At 39.6% G+C, this 14,445-nt stretch overlaps 1 protein-coding gene across 1 annotated transcript in view; it reads left to right on the forward strand.

Annotated features, from left to right (window-relative positions):
* The window catches only part of RANBP9 (RAN binding protein 9), a 23,383-nt gene that overhangs the window by 6,742 nt on the left and 2,196 nt on the right, over positions 1-14,445 (forward strand). Inside the window, exons 5-8 of the mRNA XM_007446406.1 lie at positions 780-924; positions 4,146-4,267; positions 5,931-6,082; positions 12,228-12,339. Coding sequence (XP_007446468.1) covers positions 780-924; positions 4,146-4,267; positions 5,931-6,082; positions 12,228-12,339 — 531 coding nt within the window. The remainder of the gene's footprint in view (positions 1-779; positions 925-4,145; positions 4,268-5,930; positions 6,083-12,227; positions 12,340-14,445) is intronic.

Raw genomic sequence — 14,445 nt, forward strand, 5'->3', positions numbered from 1 at the left:
CTCTTTCCCAGCCAAGCTGCCAGCAAGAGTCAGCTCTGCCTGTTCATTTCCTCCTATCCTCCTATCCTGCATATCCTCCTATCCTTTTCCTATCCTCACCAAGGCCTTTGGTGTTCTCTTAATTAAAATTCTCTCCTTTCTTGGCTTTTATGACATCACTTCTGCAGGTTTATTTCTGATCCTTCTCAGTCTTTTTTCTTTGCTTGTCTCTTTAATTCTGTTTTTCCCAAGGTATTATCTTTCCTCTGTACATTTAACGTTCTAAAGCAGAAATCAAATACTGTTTCCTGTCCTTTCAAAGAGCAGAGCAACACCTTTGCTTTTTCTCACTCAGCATATACCTTTCTACGTTGCTGCCTCTCAGCCTGTTTATGTCACCATCCTGCACAGTGTGCGTGATTCTCATGTTTGTGTCCTTAGTCACCACCCCTCTGACACCATGTGTCACGTCAGGCTTGGACAGATTCTTAGCCTCGGTGTATTCATATGTAAAATGGGGTTATGATAACTCTGGGCTTCATGGGCCGGGGCTGGGGGGTTGTGAGGATTAAATGAGACCCATAATTAAGCCTTCAATAAATACAGGAGGAGATGACAGCTCACAATTAAGTATCCTTATGTTCTTTCAAAGAAGTTATCCATTTGTTTTCTATTTAAGTAGTCCATTGACTTTCGTGCATTATAAAAGTCTTAAATACATGATCAGAATATGGTACATCTGTTACAACCTTATGTGTTTGTTTCTATTTTTATGAAGTTTCTTTTTCTTTTTTTCCCAGGTTTTGAAAGTTGTAGTAATGGTGTAATATCAAATAAAACACATCAGTCATACTGCCATAGTAAACACCAGTCGTCCAGTTTGAATGTACCAGAACTGAACAGTATAAACATGTCAAGGTCACAGCAAGTTAATAACTTCACCAGGTAATGATATCCCTAGCTTTTGCATTACTATAAGCAGCCTTAATTATAGCTGTCATCATTTTTAATAATTTGAAGAAATTGAGTTAGATGGTCCATAGTGGGGCTCTGAGAGTTCCCAAGACCCCAGAGGTTAAAAGGGTGGGGAGTAAGTTCTCCAAAGCTTTCTGTTCTCCTAGTGTTCATGGAGGCTCGTCCTTCTGTTCCTTCCCCTTCCTCTACGTCACTCTTCCCTCTAGTGGGGTGATAGGGACACATCCAGGGTTCTGCCTTTCATCTTCCTGCCACCACAGACCCGTACAGGTGGTTACGTACATGCCACTTGTTATGTTTCCAAGTGAAGCCACAATAGTATATTTAACCTCTGCAGTTCACATATGGTACAGTTACAACTATTTTTTTTCTTTGTGTGTGGGTTTTTTGGTGCAAGTGTGTGAAGTGTTTCCTGAGTTCCAAATAACTAACTTTACAAAAAATATTTGTTGATGAGAGCCTATCTTTAAGTAGCTTGCGTATAACAGATGGTTAAGTCATTTAGTAAAAACATACAGTGCGAGGAGAGTATTGAGAACCTGTTGGGTGTCAGACACTGCTAGGCATGGTCTCCGCTCGAAGAGCTTTGAGAGAAGAGATGTCTCTGTCAGCATACTATGACATACTCAGGTTTACTATTCATGAAACCGGAAGGTTTCATTTGAATTGAATGCTAGTGTGTGACGGCAAGTTCTTATGGATTTTATCAATTTGATGTTGGTTTGGTCTTAGAACGTGAATTGATTGGTCACACTGCGTTTTGGGGGAATGTTTATCAGTGCAAAATTCTCCCACTGAAGGAGAGAGAACCTAATGTTTACCATGACTCTTAATGGAAATATGACTCTGGAGAAAGGAGTATGTGTAAAGATCTGTTTTCACAAATTTGGAGATTAACCAGAATTGCCAGGTTCTCTCTCACAAGTGACAGAAATGTACTGAAGTAATGGTATTGTGTGGCACAGGTGATAATGAAGGTCCACAAAAACGGGATGACAAGAGCAGGAAAACAGACTCTTGCTGAGGAGGTCAGGGTAGTCAGTAGAGATGACATAACTAGAAAGTAAAAGATTAGAATATTGTGAAAATTTTGTATGGAAATTTAAAAGATGAAGCCTTTAGTACATCATTGTACTTTATAGTATATTAGTACTTTATCATTGTTAGAGGGTTCTACCATAGTTTGAGGGTAGGATTGCAGTTTCTTCGTGAGTTTTTCTCTTAAATACTATCCTCATGGCAGGAAGTTGCTAAAGAGACCTATTATTACCTGAGTTGAGGGAAGCAAGCTTAACGGAAGGGGTTGATGACACAGCATCCTCTTTTGTGTGCAGTATAGAAGAAAGTAAGCTTTTAAACTGTCTTAAACTGTTAAGCAGTAACAGTTACTTTCTAGTTGGTAATGGCTTTCCTTACCAACGGTATTGTGAAGTAGGCACAGACGGTATTAACTGTGAAAACCATTTTACAGATGTAGAGCTGAGTACCAGAGAAGTAAATGACTTTTTTTTTAAGGTCAATAATTAGTAAGTAGTAAGTTGCAGAGCTGTGACTGCTTCCTGGGATGTCTGACTTCTGGGCTTGTGCCTCCTCCGTTGCCCCCATCAGAAATGCTCTCCTCCCTGCCCTCCCCCCATCCTAACTTCTGTTACTTCAGATGTTACCTCTTCCAGGCTGTTTTCCTTGATTTATATCCCCGCCGAATGTTGTGCCACTCCTTGTGGAGCTTTCATCACAGAACTGAGTCTCTGTACTATAATAACTTTATTAGCTTCTTCTAGGCTGTTCACTCCTGGAGGGCAGGGGCTGTTTCACTATATCCTTAGCACCTAACACAGAGCATGGCCCAGAGGCTCTTAAATTGTGTTGAATGAAAGTATCCCTCTCAAATATTATATTGGATTATGAAAAATGCACTTTAGTATATTAATAAGATCACTAAAAGCTACGATCTTAAGGATTTCCCTTATATTAAACATTATTTTCAAAGTTTGATTTTTCTTATCAATTCTCAAATTTCATCAAGATACTAAACAAGCTTTTCTGACTGACAAGAATGTCCTGGGGCCATTGCCCTCTTCTTCCTAGATCTCTGTGGGCCTTTTTATCCTGATAGGTCTTACGGATAGAAGTATGTATGCACCCACGCGTGCCCACGCACCCAAGCTGTTAACCATTGGTTACCTTTGCTGGCATTATGCATAAGGTGCTTTTTGCTTATCTGCATTCGATGTTTTTTTTTTTTTTTTCTACAAACATTGCCTTTTTAATGAGAAAAGATCATTTTTATTTACATATTCTCTAAATTTTCATCAAGCGTTTCCTTCTCAGCTGTATAATCATAACCTAGATCTTCATAGGAGAAATTTGGATGGTTAGATACTGTTGCTTGGGGTGTGGAAGGATCCGAAGGGCAAGTATTGACGAGTTCAGTGGCCCCGTAGAGCTGTCGGCACGTGCTATTTGTTCAGGCAACGCGACGTAGGTGAGAACTGGCAATGCCCAAAGTGTCTCCAGAACAGCATTTTAAAAATGAAGATTCAGCAATACTTTAGAATCTTCAGCCAATAAGAAAGCCTGTGAGAGAAAAACAGTGTTGGGCGCTGGGAAGGTATGAAGGGATGCGACTGAGTAGTTTTTCAGGTGATTATTTGCCATTGAGAAAGAGTATATTTTTGAGTAGTGAGGACAAACGCCAAAACATCAAGGCTGTTAGTGAAAAATATAGTCTAGAAGCGAGTCGAGTATGAGGGTGGGGAAAGAGGTGAAGAGAGGTGGGTTCCAGGAGTAGTTTGAGAGGGAGGGTTTCCCTTACACGCTGCAAGTGAATGCTGCGGTGAGGCTCAGGGATTCTGGGGCAGGAGTTGATTAACAAAGAATGGAGAGCAGATCTGAGTTTGAAAAATAGTGGGAAATACGTGCTGAAAAATGATTTCTCCATGTTGATCGGAAGTCATAAAACCACTACATTTTAGTACATGTACTTTATCTCCAGGAGTACAGATTTGTTAAAGGTCAGCTACAGATTTGGCTTTGAATACATTCAAGATGTAACTAAATACCTTTTTTCCAGATTGCTATTGCCTTATGAAGTCAGTTTATAAGTAGGCTCTGTAGTTGAGTAGTAATTTATTTTAAACTAAGCTGCAAGTATGCTATTTCTAAAATTAGGTTTGTTTTTTCATTTTCAGTAATGATGTAGACATGGAAACAGATCACTACTCCAATGGAGTTGGAGAAACTTCATCCAATGGTTTCCTAAATGGTAGCTCTAAACATGACCACGAAATGGAAGATTGTGACACCGAAATGGGTCTGCAGTGATATTTCTTACATTTTTAATAAAAAATGATGACTACAAGGTTATGTTTTTACTTGTACTGATTCACAGCTGATGAGCACAAATCAAATTTAAAGATGTATGTGCCATTGGATTTTATAGTGATATGTATTACTTCTCTTAAAATTTCTTGTGAGAGTGGGTTGCTAGAGAGAGTAGTTTAATTTTTTAGTATCTTCTTTGCTGAACTGTTTCTGTGCAACTGTAGTGCTTTCATTAATGTAGGAGTACTAACTTATTAGTGTTAAATATCCTTTAGGACAGCTAAGGTTGGAGATATGAAAAGTTTTTATACCTATTTCAGTATAGCCAATAAAGGCCTAATGGGTAGAGATGATTTTGTAAGTTCTAATCAAACTTTCTTAAATTCATTCACTGTGAATATATGTGACTGTGCGCAGCCCAGCGCCTGGCAGATAGTAGGCGCCTGCATTTGACACCCCCTGGCTCCTGCCCCCTCAGAACATGTGGCTGACAGATACTTTCACACGCATAAGTTTACTTTGTTGACAACTTGTGTAGTAAATTGTACCGAAAAGTTAAACCATCAGCAAACTTTCCCATCAGTTGGAGAGTGAAAATTATTGAAGCTTATAAATTCTTATTTGTCAGAACATTAGATTTCTTAGTATTTTGAGATTAAAAGGTATTTATTCAGATTGTTAGAAACTACTTTATAAATGCAAACTTATACAACCACCTTGTTGTTGAGGATTGTGTGTTCCAATGCATAATTCACTCTTTCAAGCAAGGAGTATGATTGAAAAGGCAGCCTAGCTTCACTCTATCAGATATCAGCAAGCAACCTCAACATTCCAAGAGTAATTTGAGCATAGTGATTAAGAGCAGGAGTTCTAGAGCCGGATCACTTGGATTTGAATTCTGCAACTGCCACTTACTAGCTGTGTAACCTTGGACAAATTACTTAGGAGCTCTTTGCCTCAGTTTTCTTCATCTGTAAAATGGGTAGAATAATAACTGCCTCATAGCTGATCTGTAAAAAGCTAATAGCACAAAGTAAGTGCTTCGTAAACATTAACTATTATCATCATCATTAGTGCTTTATGATGTTGTTATTAGTGACTTATACTGTTTGTTATTGATCAGTGATTATTGTCAGTCAAGATATACACTAAAATTTTTTCCTAAAAGTAGTATTTTTCTAAAAGTATTATAATTAACCCTTTTGATTAGTATGTGGTGTCTTCTGTGTTTTTATTGGAGTCATTTAGTCTTTCTTACCTTCTATCTCTGTTCTTTGTCAGTTAAAGTAGCCTGAGAAGCACTACTTTTTTCTTTCTTTCGTTTTTTCATGTTGCTGTAGTTTTAGAAAATCATGCTTATTATTAACCTTTCATAAAATTTTCCCTGAGACATATGTACATCCTAACACTGAAAGCTTGTCACCTGACTTTCAACTGAAAGCTGGCTATTGGATCCTAGACCCTTGAGGCCTAGATAAAGTATGCCTTTTAGCTACAAAGTTCCACATTAAATTAAAAATCTGCATATTTAGGTAAAATATTAGGAAGTAATTACTAAATGAAACGTCCAAAATGTTGTAAGCAGTTTATGTTCATTTCTCCATTGTACTCCAGATGTAAGGTAGTAAAATACCTGTTTGTTTTGCTTACAGAAGTTGATTCAAGCCAGTTCAGACGCCAGCTGTGTGGCGGAAGTCAAGCCGCCATAGAAAGAATGATTCACTTCGGAAGAGAGCTACAAGCGATGAGTGAGCAGCTGAGGAGAGAGTGTGGCAAGAACACAGCAAATAAAAAAATGTTGAAGGTAAATTTGTTTTCCCTTGAAAACTTATAAATGTGTCAAAGGAACTAAAATGTAGTTTTGTAACACATTGAGCAACACTGGAATTCCTGTTGGGAACTTGGACGTGCGCCCCTCCCTGGCTTCCGGCCCGGCTGAGGGTGCGGACACGCGGCAGGGTTCGGCAGCCCTGCTCTACTGGACAGGCGCTGGACTTCTGTACAACATACAGGTTAAATCTCAGTTCTGCCACTTACCAGTGTTGTGTGCCCCTTGTCAACTTGCTTTCTTAGTTTTCTCGGCTATAAAGTTGGCAGAGTTATTAGGAGAAATGTGGGTGTGCTGATAAAACTATAAATTTGAGATATTTTTACTTTAGTAGAGATTGTTCAGGGTTGCAGCAAATTGAATGTATAACGTGTGGCTTTTATTTTGAGATTGGTGAAGGGTTGGGTCATCTTTCACAGAGAAGAGATAAAACACGTCTTCAGGTCTCTTCTGGATTGATGCCTGCGCTGGATATAGTGAGATGGAGAAAATGGAAACAGCTCATTAAGTTAGCCACAGTTCTGTGTAGCAGTTAAAGATGGAGTTTTGCCTACCTTAAGTCAGCATTGCAGTTAGTGGTAGAGATGAGGTTTTTTTCACGTTCATAGAAGTCCCACCAGCCCTGTACACCTGTGAAACATGAGCCTAGCCATTGTAGTTTTTTGTTCCGTTTTGTTTGTCCTGCATGAGGTTGGGCTCAAAGTTGGTTTGTTACAAATATTTTCTCCTGAATGTTTTGAAATAAGCCCAAAAAACGAAGGGGAGATGCACGTAGTGGCCTTGACACTGATGCTTGGGTATAGGAGAGGGCGAGACTCAGGACTCTTGCCATCCCTTCCTGAGCTAAACTGAGAGAGGGCCAGCGAGTAACACGTAGTAGTGCTAAATATGGCATAAAATCAGTCCCCCCAAAAAAACCCGTCCCAGCTACATGCACTGTAGCCTCAGTAGAACACCTGTCTAGTCTAGGATGGGTTAAGAAGCCACCTATATACACCTCCAGATAAAAAGGCATGCATAACTTGATTTTTCCAGACTGGGAATTTTCATCATTATACAACTTTGAGAATCTTTTCTGATATCAACAGTGCTAAGAAACTTCTCAGGCTTTATTATTATTTCACATATCCAAAGCTATCCATCTGGGAAACTTCTTTGCTAGGTACTGGGGTTGTTTTAGGGCAGTGGTTCTCAACCTTTTTGGTATCTAAACACTTTAAAAACTATTAAAGATTCCCAAAGGGCTCTTGTTTGTATAAGTTATATTTATTGATTTTACTCTACTAGAAATTAATACTAAAATTATTAATTCATTTAAAAATAATAAGTCATTGTTATTTTTCATGTGTTATTTTATCTTCCTAAAATAAACAAAAATAATGAGAAGAGTGGCCCTGCTTTTACATTTTTGTAAATCTCTTTAATGCTAGGTTTAGTAAATGATAAGCTGGATTCTCATACCTACTTCTGTATTCAGTCTGTTGTGATACAACACACATGTAGCCTCTGGAAAACCCCACTGTAGTTTTGAAAGAATGAGAGTGAGAAAAGAGCAAGTAATATCTTAGTATTACTATGAAAATAGTTTTGCCCTCACAAGAGACCCCGAAAGGGTCTTCAACCCAGTTGTCCCTGGATCATGCTTTGAGAACTGATGTTTTAGGAGGTATTTGGGGATGTGAAATGCTTTTAAAAAAGAAATCATAGGCTTTTTTACACTAGGTCATCTGACTCTGTTTTCTTGTTAATACTTTATGCTGATGGAATATGATTTTATGTAGTCCCTTTGAAAATTTCACTCCATTGCTTATTCTTCGATTCTAATTTGCATGAAGCACAGGAAATGGCATTACATGGCCTATCCTCAAAGATATTCCTTGATTATATATTGAATTAAGTGAAGATGTAATTCATCATCTAAAGAATGTGGGTGGCTTTGATTTTGTACCTGTGGCCTCTAAGCAGATGCCAGCTGCCTCAAGAGATCGTCTTAACATTCTGAGCTGCTTCTCTCCCATTCCCCAGACTTATCCTGATCCAGGTGAGAGATAAGATGGGTGGCCGATCCAGCTTCTAAGTGCCTAAAAGAACAATGCTGGAGGATTTGAGAGTAACACAAAGGAACTTTTTTTTTTGCCCTGCTTGAGAAGGTTTAGAAATTACTGTTTTCTTTTATTCTTCACTTCAGGTCATGGGTGGTTGAAATGTTCTTTTTTATCTTTAGTTTTGTTTGAATTTGCACAGACTTCTGAAGCATGCCTACATGTGTAGAGAGACAGGATTTGGTTAAGGCTGGCTTGAGACTTACCGAAGTTGCCGTAAGGTACACACCTGTTTTGCTTCCCCTGAGTCGTGGAGTAGCAGGCACACCGCAGACCTTGCTTGGGGTAGCCCACCTGTGCTAAACACGGGCTGGGCGGCCTGCTGCAGCCGTGGTTCTCTTGACCTTTTTCTGACTTTCTCGGTCTTCCTTTCCTCTTTTCCTGTTCGTCTTTGTTTTTGTTGCTTACCTGCCTGAATCTGCCAGTGGCTCCCGGGAGAGGCACCTGAATTGTTCAACAGCTGTTTACTGCGCTTGCGCAGAGCAGCAGGGCACCTGCTGGAGGGCCGGGAGAGTCAGGTTAGAACGAGCAGCCCCAGCTGCAGGTAGCTCTCAATCTAGTAACTTTAGACGCACCCTGTTTAGAAACTGCTAAAGAGTTTAAGCCAAGTGTAAGTACAGTTTGAGAATCCTACCTAAATGTCACATTTCCTCAGAAATTTTCCCACCGAGGTAATGTTTTTTTCTAAAATAAAAAGTAACCCATAATGCCATGATATTTAACAGGTATTTTCAGTTTTGTGCCTTAAATCGCATGGGCATATATTTTATCTGGTTGGTAATTGTAGTTATCCTATTTGTATTGTTCTCGTTATCATAAAAAATGTATTTCCAGTTTCTGTGTGTTATTGACAGTTATTTTTAAATGGCTACATGATATTCTAGTGTGTTGCTATATCAGTTTATTTAAGCATTGCTCTATTTTTAGATTTTCTATTTGCCTTTTAAAAAATGCTTTGAACACCTTTATACATGTATCTTTGTTTCTTCCTTAAAATTATTCCACTGGAATAAAGTCCCAGAAATAGAATTATTGAGTCAAAGGAGACAATTATTGTGGCTCTTGCTATGTGTTGCTGTGTTGCTTTCCAGAAACGTCTACCAATTTGTCAGCAGTAATAAAGGGATGTGCCGGTGGCACTAGTACCTTAATTCTACCTTAGTGGGTTTAACATGTATCTCAAAATTGCTTATTTGCATTTCTTTGGCTACTCTCACCCAATTAGTCTTACAGCAGAATTTAAAACATTAAGGTTGCTTGGCTGATTTCATTCCCCTTGTGAAGAAAGATAAAGTTCTAGATATTTACTCCTGGGAACTTGATGGTGTAAACCGGTTTTTTTTTTTAAGGGTTTTTTTTAGTTTTCTTGCTTAAAGCTTCACTCTGCTTGCAAGCTGTGCTTCATAGTGTTGTTGTGTGATCCATCTAAAATCAAGTCTAATCCATATCACCCCGTTATGTAAAACTCTGTTGCCTTATTGGAAAAAATGGAAGCGTTTTAGTGCGATTTTTAGGATGTTTTAGGATCTAAGCCCTTACCCATGGTTCCAGCCATGCCTTGTCTCCTTTCCAGCCTCAGTTTCCATGTAGCTTGAGCCTATTTCTGTGATTGCTTCTTGTGACACAATACACTCTGTTAATGAGCAATACACCGTACATCATTTACATGTCTGCCTTCCCCATAGGACTGTGTGAGTCCTCGAAACAGTGATGAGGTCCTGGTGGTCCCCGTCTGGGTCCAATAAATATTTGTTCAGCTATACTGAAAATATGGGGGCAAAATTTTAGACTTTTTTCCTCTTAATATATAGATTGGTAATTAAAAGAAAGAAACTGTATCTTACTAAAAGGAGTACAGTACTAGCTGTGTGGTGGTAAAATCTCTCACTGCCTCAGTTTGCGTCTAAGATGGGCATAGTAGTAACCACCTCCTAAGGTTATTGTGAGGATTAAATGAGATGATACACATTAGCACTTGAAACATTGCCTCACACAATATTAGTGCACAGTAAATTACTACCATCATTATCTTTTTCTGTGAATTTTGTTTTAAATGCTAGAAGTTGTATTTGACAGAATGGTCTTGATTTGACTTCTGGGACTGCAGCATTTCACCTTTTTGGTAGCGTGTCAGGATGTAGATGCAAGAGGATAGTTCTGTGCTTAAAATAATGATGTAGCAGTTATTCCTTGGACAGATTCTTTAGTCTGTCTTTTAAAATTTATCTGCACTATAGGGATGGTACCTCATTAGATGGTTGTGGGGTGAATTAAGTCTTGAGCAAAGCTCAGTCTTTAGAAATAACGTGATTAGAGTTAGCTTCACAGCATATCAGATATTAATCTTTCTCCATCAATAAATTTGGATTGGGGGGAACCAGAAATAGAATCTAGTAGCTTTGTGAGATGCATAAAATATCTTAAATACTGTTAAGAAGCAGATCTTGCAATCAGCAGGTATATGAAGCTTTTTTTTTTTTTTTTCTCCTTGTATCTACTAGCACCTGTGAGTAGCTGCAGGGGATTCAAAATAGTATAAGTTCTTCAAAGAACTTTCATTAATAGCTGTGGCAAGAAGTCTGATGTGAATGAGATACTCAGCAGCGTAGGACAGTGGAGGTGCCACGTGTACCCCTGTCTGTAGCCTCAGGCCGCACAGCTCTGCTTTCTGGGCAGTTCTTCAACGGTCACAACGCAGAGGCCAATTCAGATAAGAAAGGGCAAGAACAGGCTTGACCAGGAAGCCTCAGCCCCACTAATGAGATCGCTAGAGGGGTGCCGGGGCAGCTTCACGTGGGAGATGGTGTTCTTTAGGGGTTTCAGTCTTCCACGTTTCAATGACCCACAGTTTTGAGTGTTAGGCTACTGAATTCACTGATTTGGTTTCCTCAGCACTTCTCCACGTACGCCATCTGAACTGGGAAGGTGTCCTGTGTCTAACTGTATCTGTATTTGTATCATAATATTACTCTGGATTAGGGCATTGACTTTTGGCAAAACAATAATTTATCTTTTACTGAAAGATTAGAGTGAGCTGACATTACTAATTTTGTTTAGCTCAGTTAGTCCTCATAAACGCTGTGAAATAGGACCTCTTATAATCCCCGTTACACAAATGATGATACTGATACTTCGGAAGGTTGTTCTTGCCAAAGGCCACTCTGGTGACGCAGCTTAACTTGAAGCCAATGTCTGAAGCCACTGTAGTTATGTGCTCCCCACAGAAAGATGACAGGAAGACGGAGCCATCGTCTGAAAAGACGACTGTGTGGCAGTTACTTCAGGAGGGGCGGCTTGAGGATGGCTGGAACTACTGAATGTTCCTGAAGGGGAGCCAGTTTAATTTTGTTGATTACTGAGTTTGAGAAGATGACGTCCAGTGAGATACGCCCAGTTCCCACGTGTTTAAAAAAATACATGGGCTGGTCCTAACCTTTTTTTTTCTTTCTTCTGTACGCGGGCCTCTCACTGTTGTGGCCTCTCCCGTTGCGGAGCACAGGCTCCGGACGCGCAGGCTCAGCGGCCATGGCTCACGGGCGCAGCCGCTCCGCGGCACGTGGGATCTTCCCAGACCGGGGCACGAACCTGTGTCCCCTGCATCGGCAGGCGGACTCTCAACCACTGCGCCACCAGGGAAGCCCTGGTCCTAACCTTTTAATGTCAAATTCATATTAGTGGTCGTAAATGTTTTCTCTTTCTCTTTACTTTAACCAGTAATATAGCCCATTCCACAGGACTTAAGTTTTTGCCATTTTTATTTTATTCTGTTCTGCATGTGTTGTAGGGATAAGGGGTAGATGATGAAAATGGCTGTTTACAAGAAAAATGAAAACAAATTAGGCTTTGCTGCATAATATAGTTGTTAAAAATATATATAGCCTCCTAGTCATAGGGGTAAATGGGCTCGTGTTGGTCTAGTGCCTTAAAGCCATATTTTACCTTTCTCTCAACGTGTAACCATGGTGAGCACAGTCGCTGAACTGTTTGAATTAAAAACCAAATTGCTATGTTTTCAACAGGATGCATTCAGTTTACTAGCCTATTCAGATCCTTGGAACAGCCCAGTTGGAAATCAGCTTGACCCAATTCAGAGAGAACCTGTGTGCTCAGCTCTTAACAGTGCAATATTAGGTAAGTGAAGCCAGAAAGCACTTCAGCTGGTCTCTGGGGTATTTGAGGTGGTATTTGTGCTGGCATTTATATTTTGGTAAAATCATAAGGGAAATGTTTTCTACATTTAAAAAATTAAAATTACCTTGAAGTATAGAAAACTTCCTCTGGTATCTCAATCCCAGATTAAATAGATTCAAATGGAGTAAAAACAGTATATTGGGGTGTATCTTGTGATTCTGGAAGACAGAAGTTTTTGTGTGAACGTGTACATAAGCATATCTGGCCCGAGCCACCCATGTCGCAGCTCCCACGGGGTTCGAGTGAGTGCTGTCAGCATCAACCCTTGGAGACACGTGACATTCTCATTGAAGTTCAGCATATTTAACTACATGCCCTTACCAAGTAAAAGAGGGAAGGGGAGAACAGCAGGCTTAGGCAGGGGGAGCACGAAGTGAGAAACTGGGATTTGCTGTCCCCTGGTTGGTTGCCATTCCTGTGAGCAACTCACTGCAGAGTAGGAGTGTGGTACTTATGTACTGAACAAATACTTTTTTTTTTTTAAACAGAGGACAACTTTTTTTTTTTAATCTTTATTTATTCTTGGCCGCGTTGGGTCTTCGTTGCTGCACACGGGCTTTCTCTAGTTGCGGCGAGCAGGGGCTACTCTTCATTGCGGTGCGCGGGCTTCTCATTGCAGTGGCTTCTCTTGTTGCAGAGCATGGGCTCTAGGCGCGCAGGCTTCAGTAGTTGTGGCTCTTGGGCTCTGGAGCACAGGCTCAGTAGTTGTGGCGCGCGGGCTTAGTTGCTATGCGGCATGTGGGATCTTCCCGGACCAGGGATCGAACCCGTGTCCCCTGCATTGGCAGGTGGATTCTTAACCACTGAGCCACCAGGGAAGTCCCCTGAACAAATACTTTTTATGTGAATTCGGTAACTGCACATTTTGTGCGTTTACATATAAACTATAGGGTTGATTGTTCACATAAAACTTTTCATATCTGGGCAGTTTTTCTCAGAGGTAGCTCAGATAAGAGCGATTTTTCACCTTTTTAGAATGTAATTCCTCAAGAAAAATGGGGACTACCAGTTTAGAAGTCTGTTCTGTGCTGTTTGGCCCTGTTAGGTTTCTGTCTGAAACTATCTTAGATAGATGGGATCAGTGTCACACAGAGAGACTTGGGAGTGAAGGCCAGGGCTCATGTGGCTGGAATGTAAAGGAAGCAATTTAAAAGTATGCACGTTTGGGCCTTAATCTGCTTCTTTTGTCCTTCTGAAATTCATTATTAATTCATGGTGTTATGGTCTAACACTGAAGTTCTGGAATAGTAGTAGTGTTTTTCGTGTTATACAAATTCAATGTGAATTTTCTTTGGGTAATGTGTATTTTTTTCTTTGGTTATACGAAATTCATTTAGCTTTATTGGTAAAAATAAGTGTACTTAGTAGCAGTGCTGGGATCGTAGGGCAAATAATGGTTTACTGTAATTGTCTTTTTGAAATGACTACATTACAGGTAATCATGAAGCCCTAAATTGCTTTGTATCTAGGTAAACACTCAGACTTCCAAAGAATTTTTGAAAAGTGAACAGTTTTCTTATGACAGTTAAAAATCTTGGGTTCTCCAGGGGAATTAAAATTTTCAGTAGTAAATTGCTTAGGACCATTAGCCAGGATATGTGTATTCTTACATATTGTGCCATGTATTATGTAGTTCAGCTGTAAATAGTGCTTAAACTTATATTAAATGTATATAATTCTTGCAAAAGTAATGAGACTTAAATTGCTGTGGATGTATGTGTGCATACTTATAATATATACTGTGCTATATTATATAGCTTCATCTCTAAATAGTGCTTAGTTATATGATATGTAATTCCTGTGAGTTTCATATGCTGAAAAAGTTTAAAGATGCTTACAGATGTGCCTCCCTTGGCCAAAATAAAACTGTAATGAAGTGCTTACCTCTGAGCAAGGTTACTTCCCTGTGAACCTTCAAGAGAGATTTTTGAAAGGATGGTTTCCTTTTCATTGTTTATTCTGTTACGTTGATTTTGTGTAAAAATTAAATTGTTCCTGATTCTAGTTGAGGCAGAGTTAGTTTATAAAGTCATTCCTGCTTAGAGT

The sequence above is a fragment of the Lipotes vexillifer genome, unplaced genomic scaffold (assembly GCF_000442215.2).
Source record: "Lipotes vexillifer unplaced genomic scaffold, Lipotes_vexillifer_v1.1 scaffold1154, whole genome shotgun sequence".
NCBI lineage: Eukaryota > Metazoa > Chordata > Mammalia > Artiodactyla > Lipotidae > Lipotes > Lipotes vexillifer.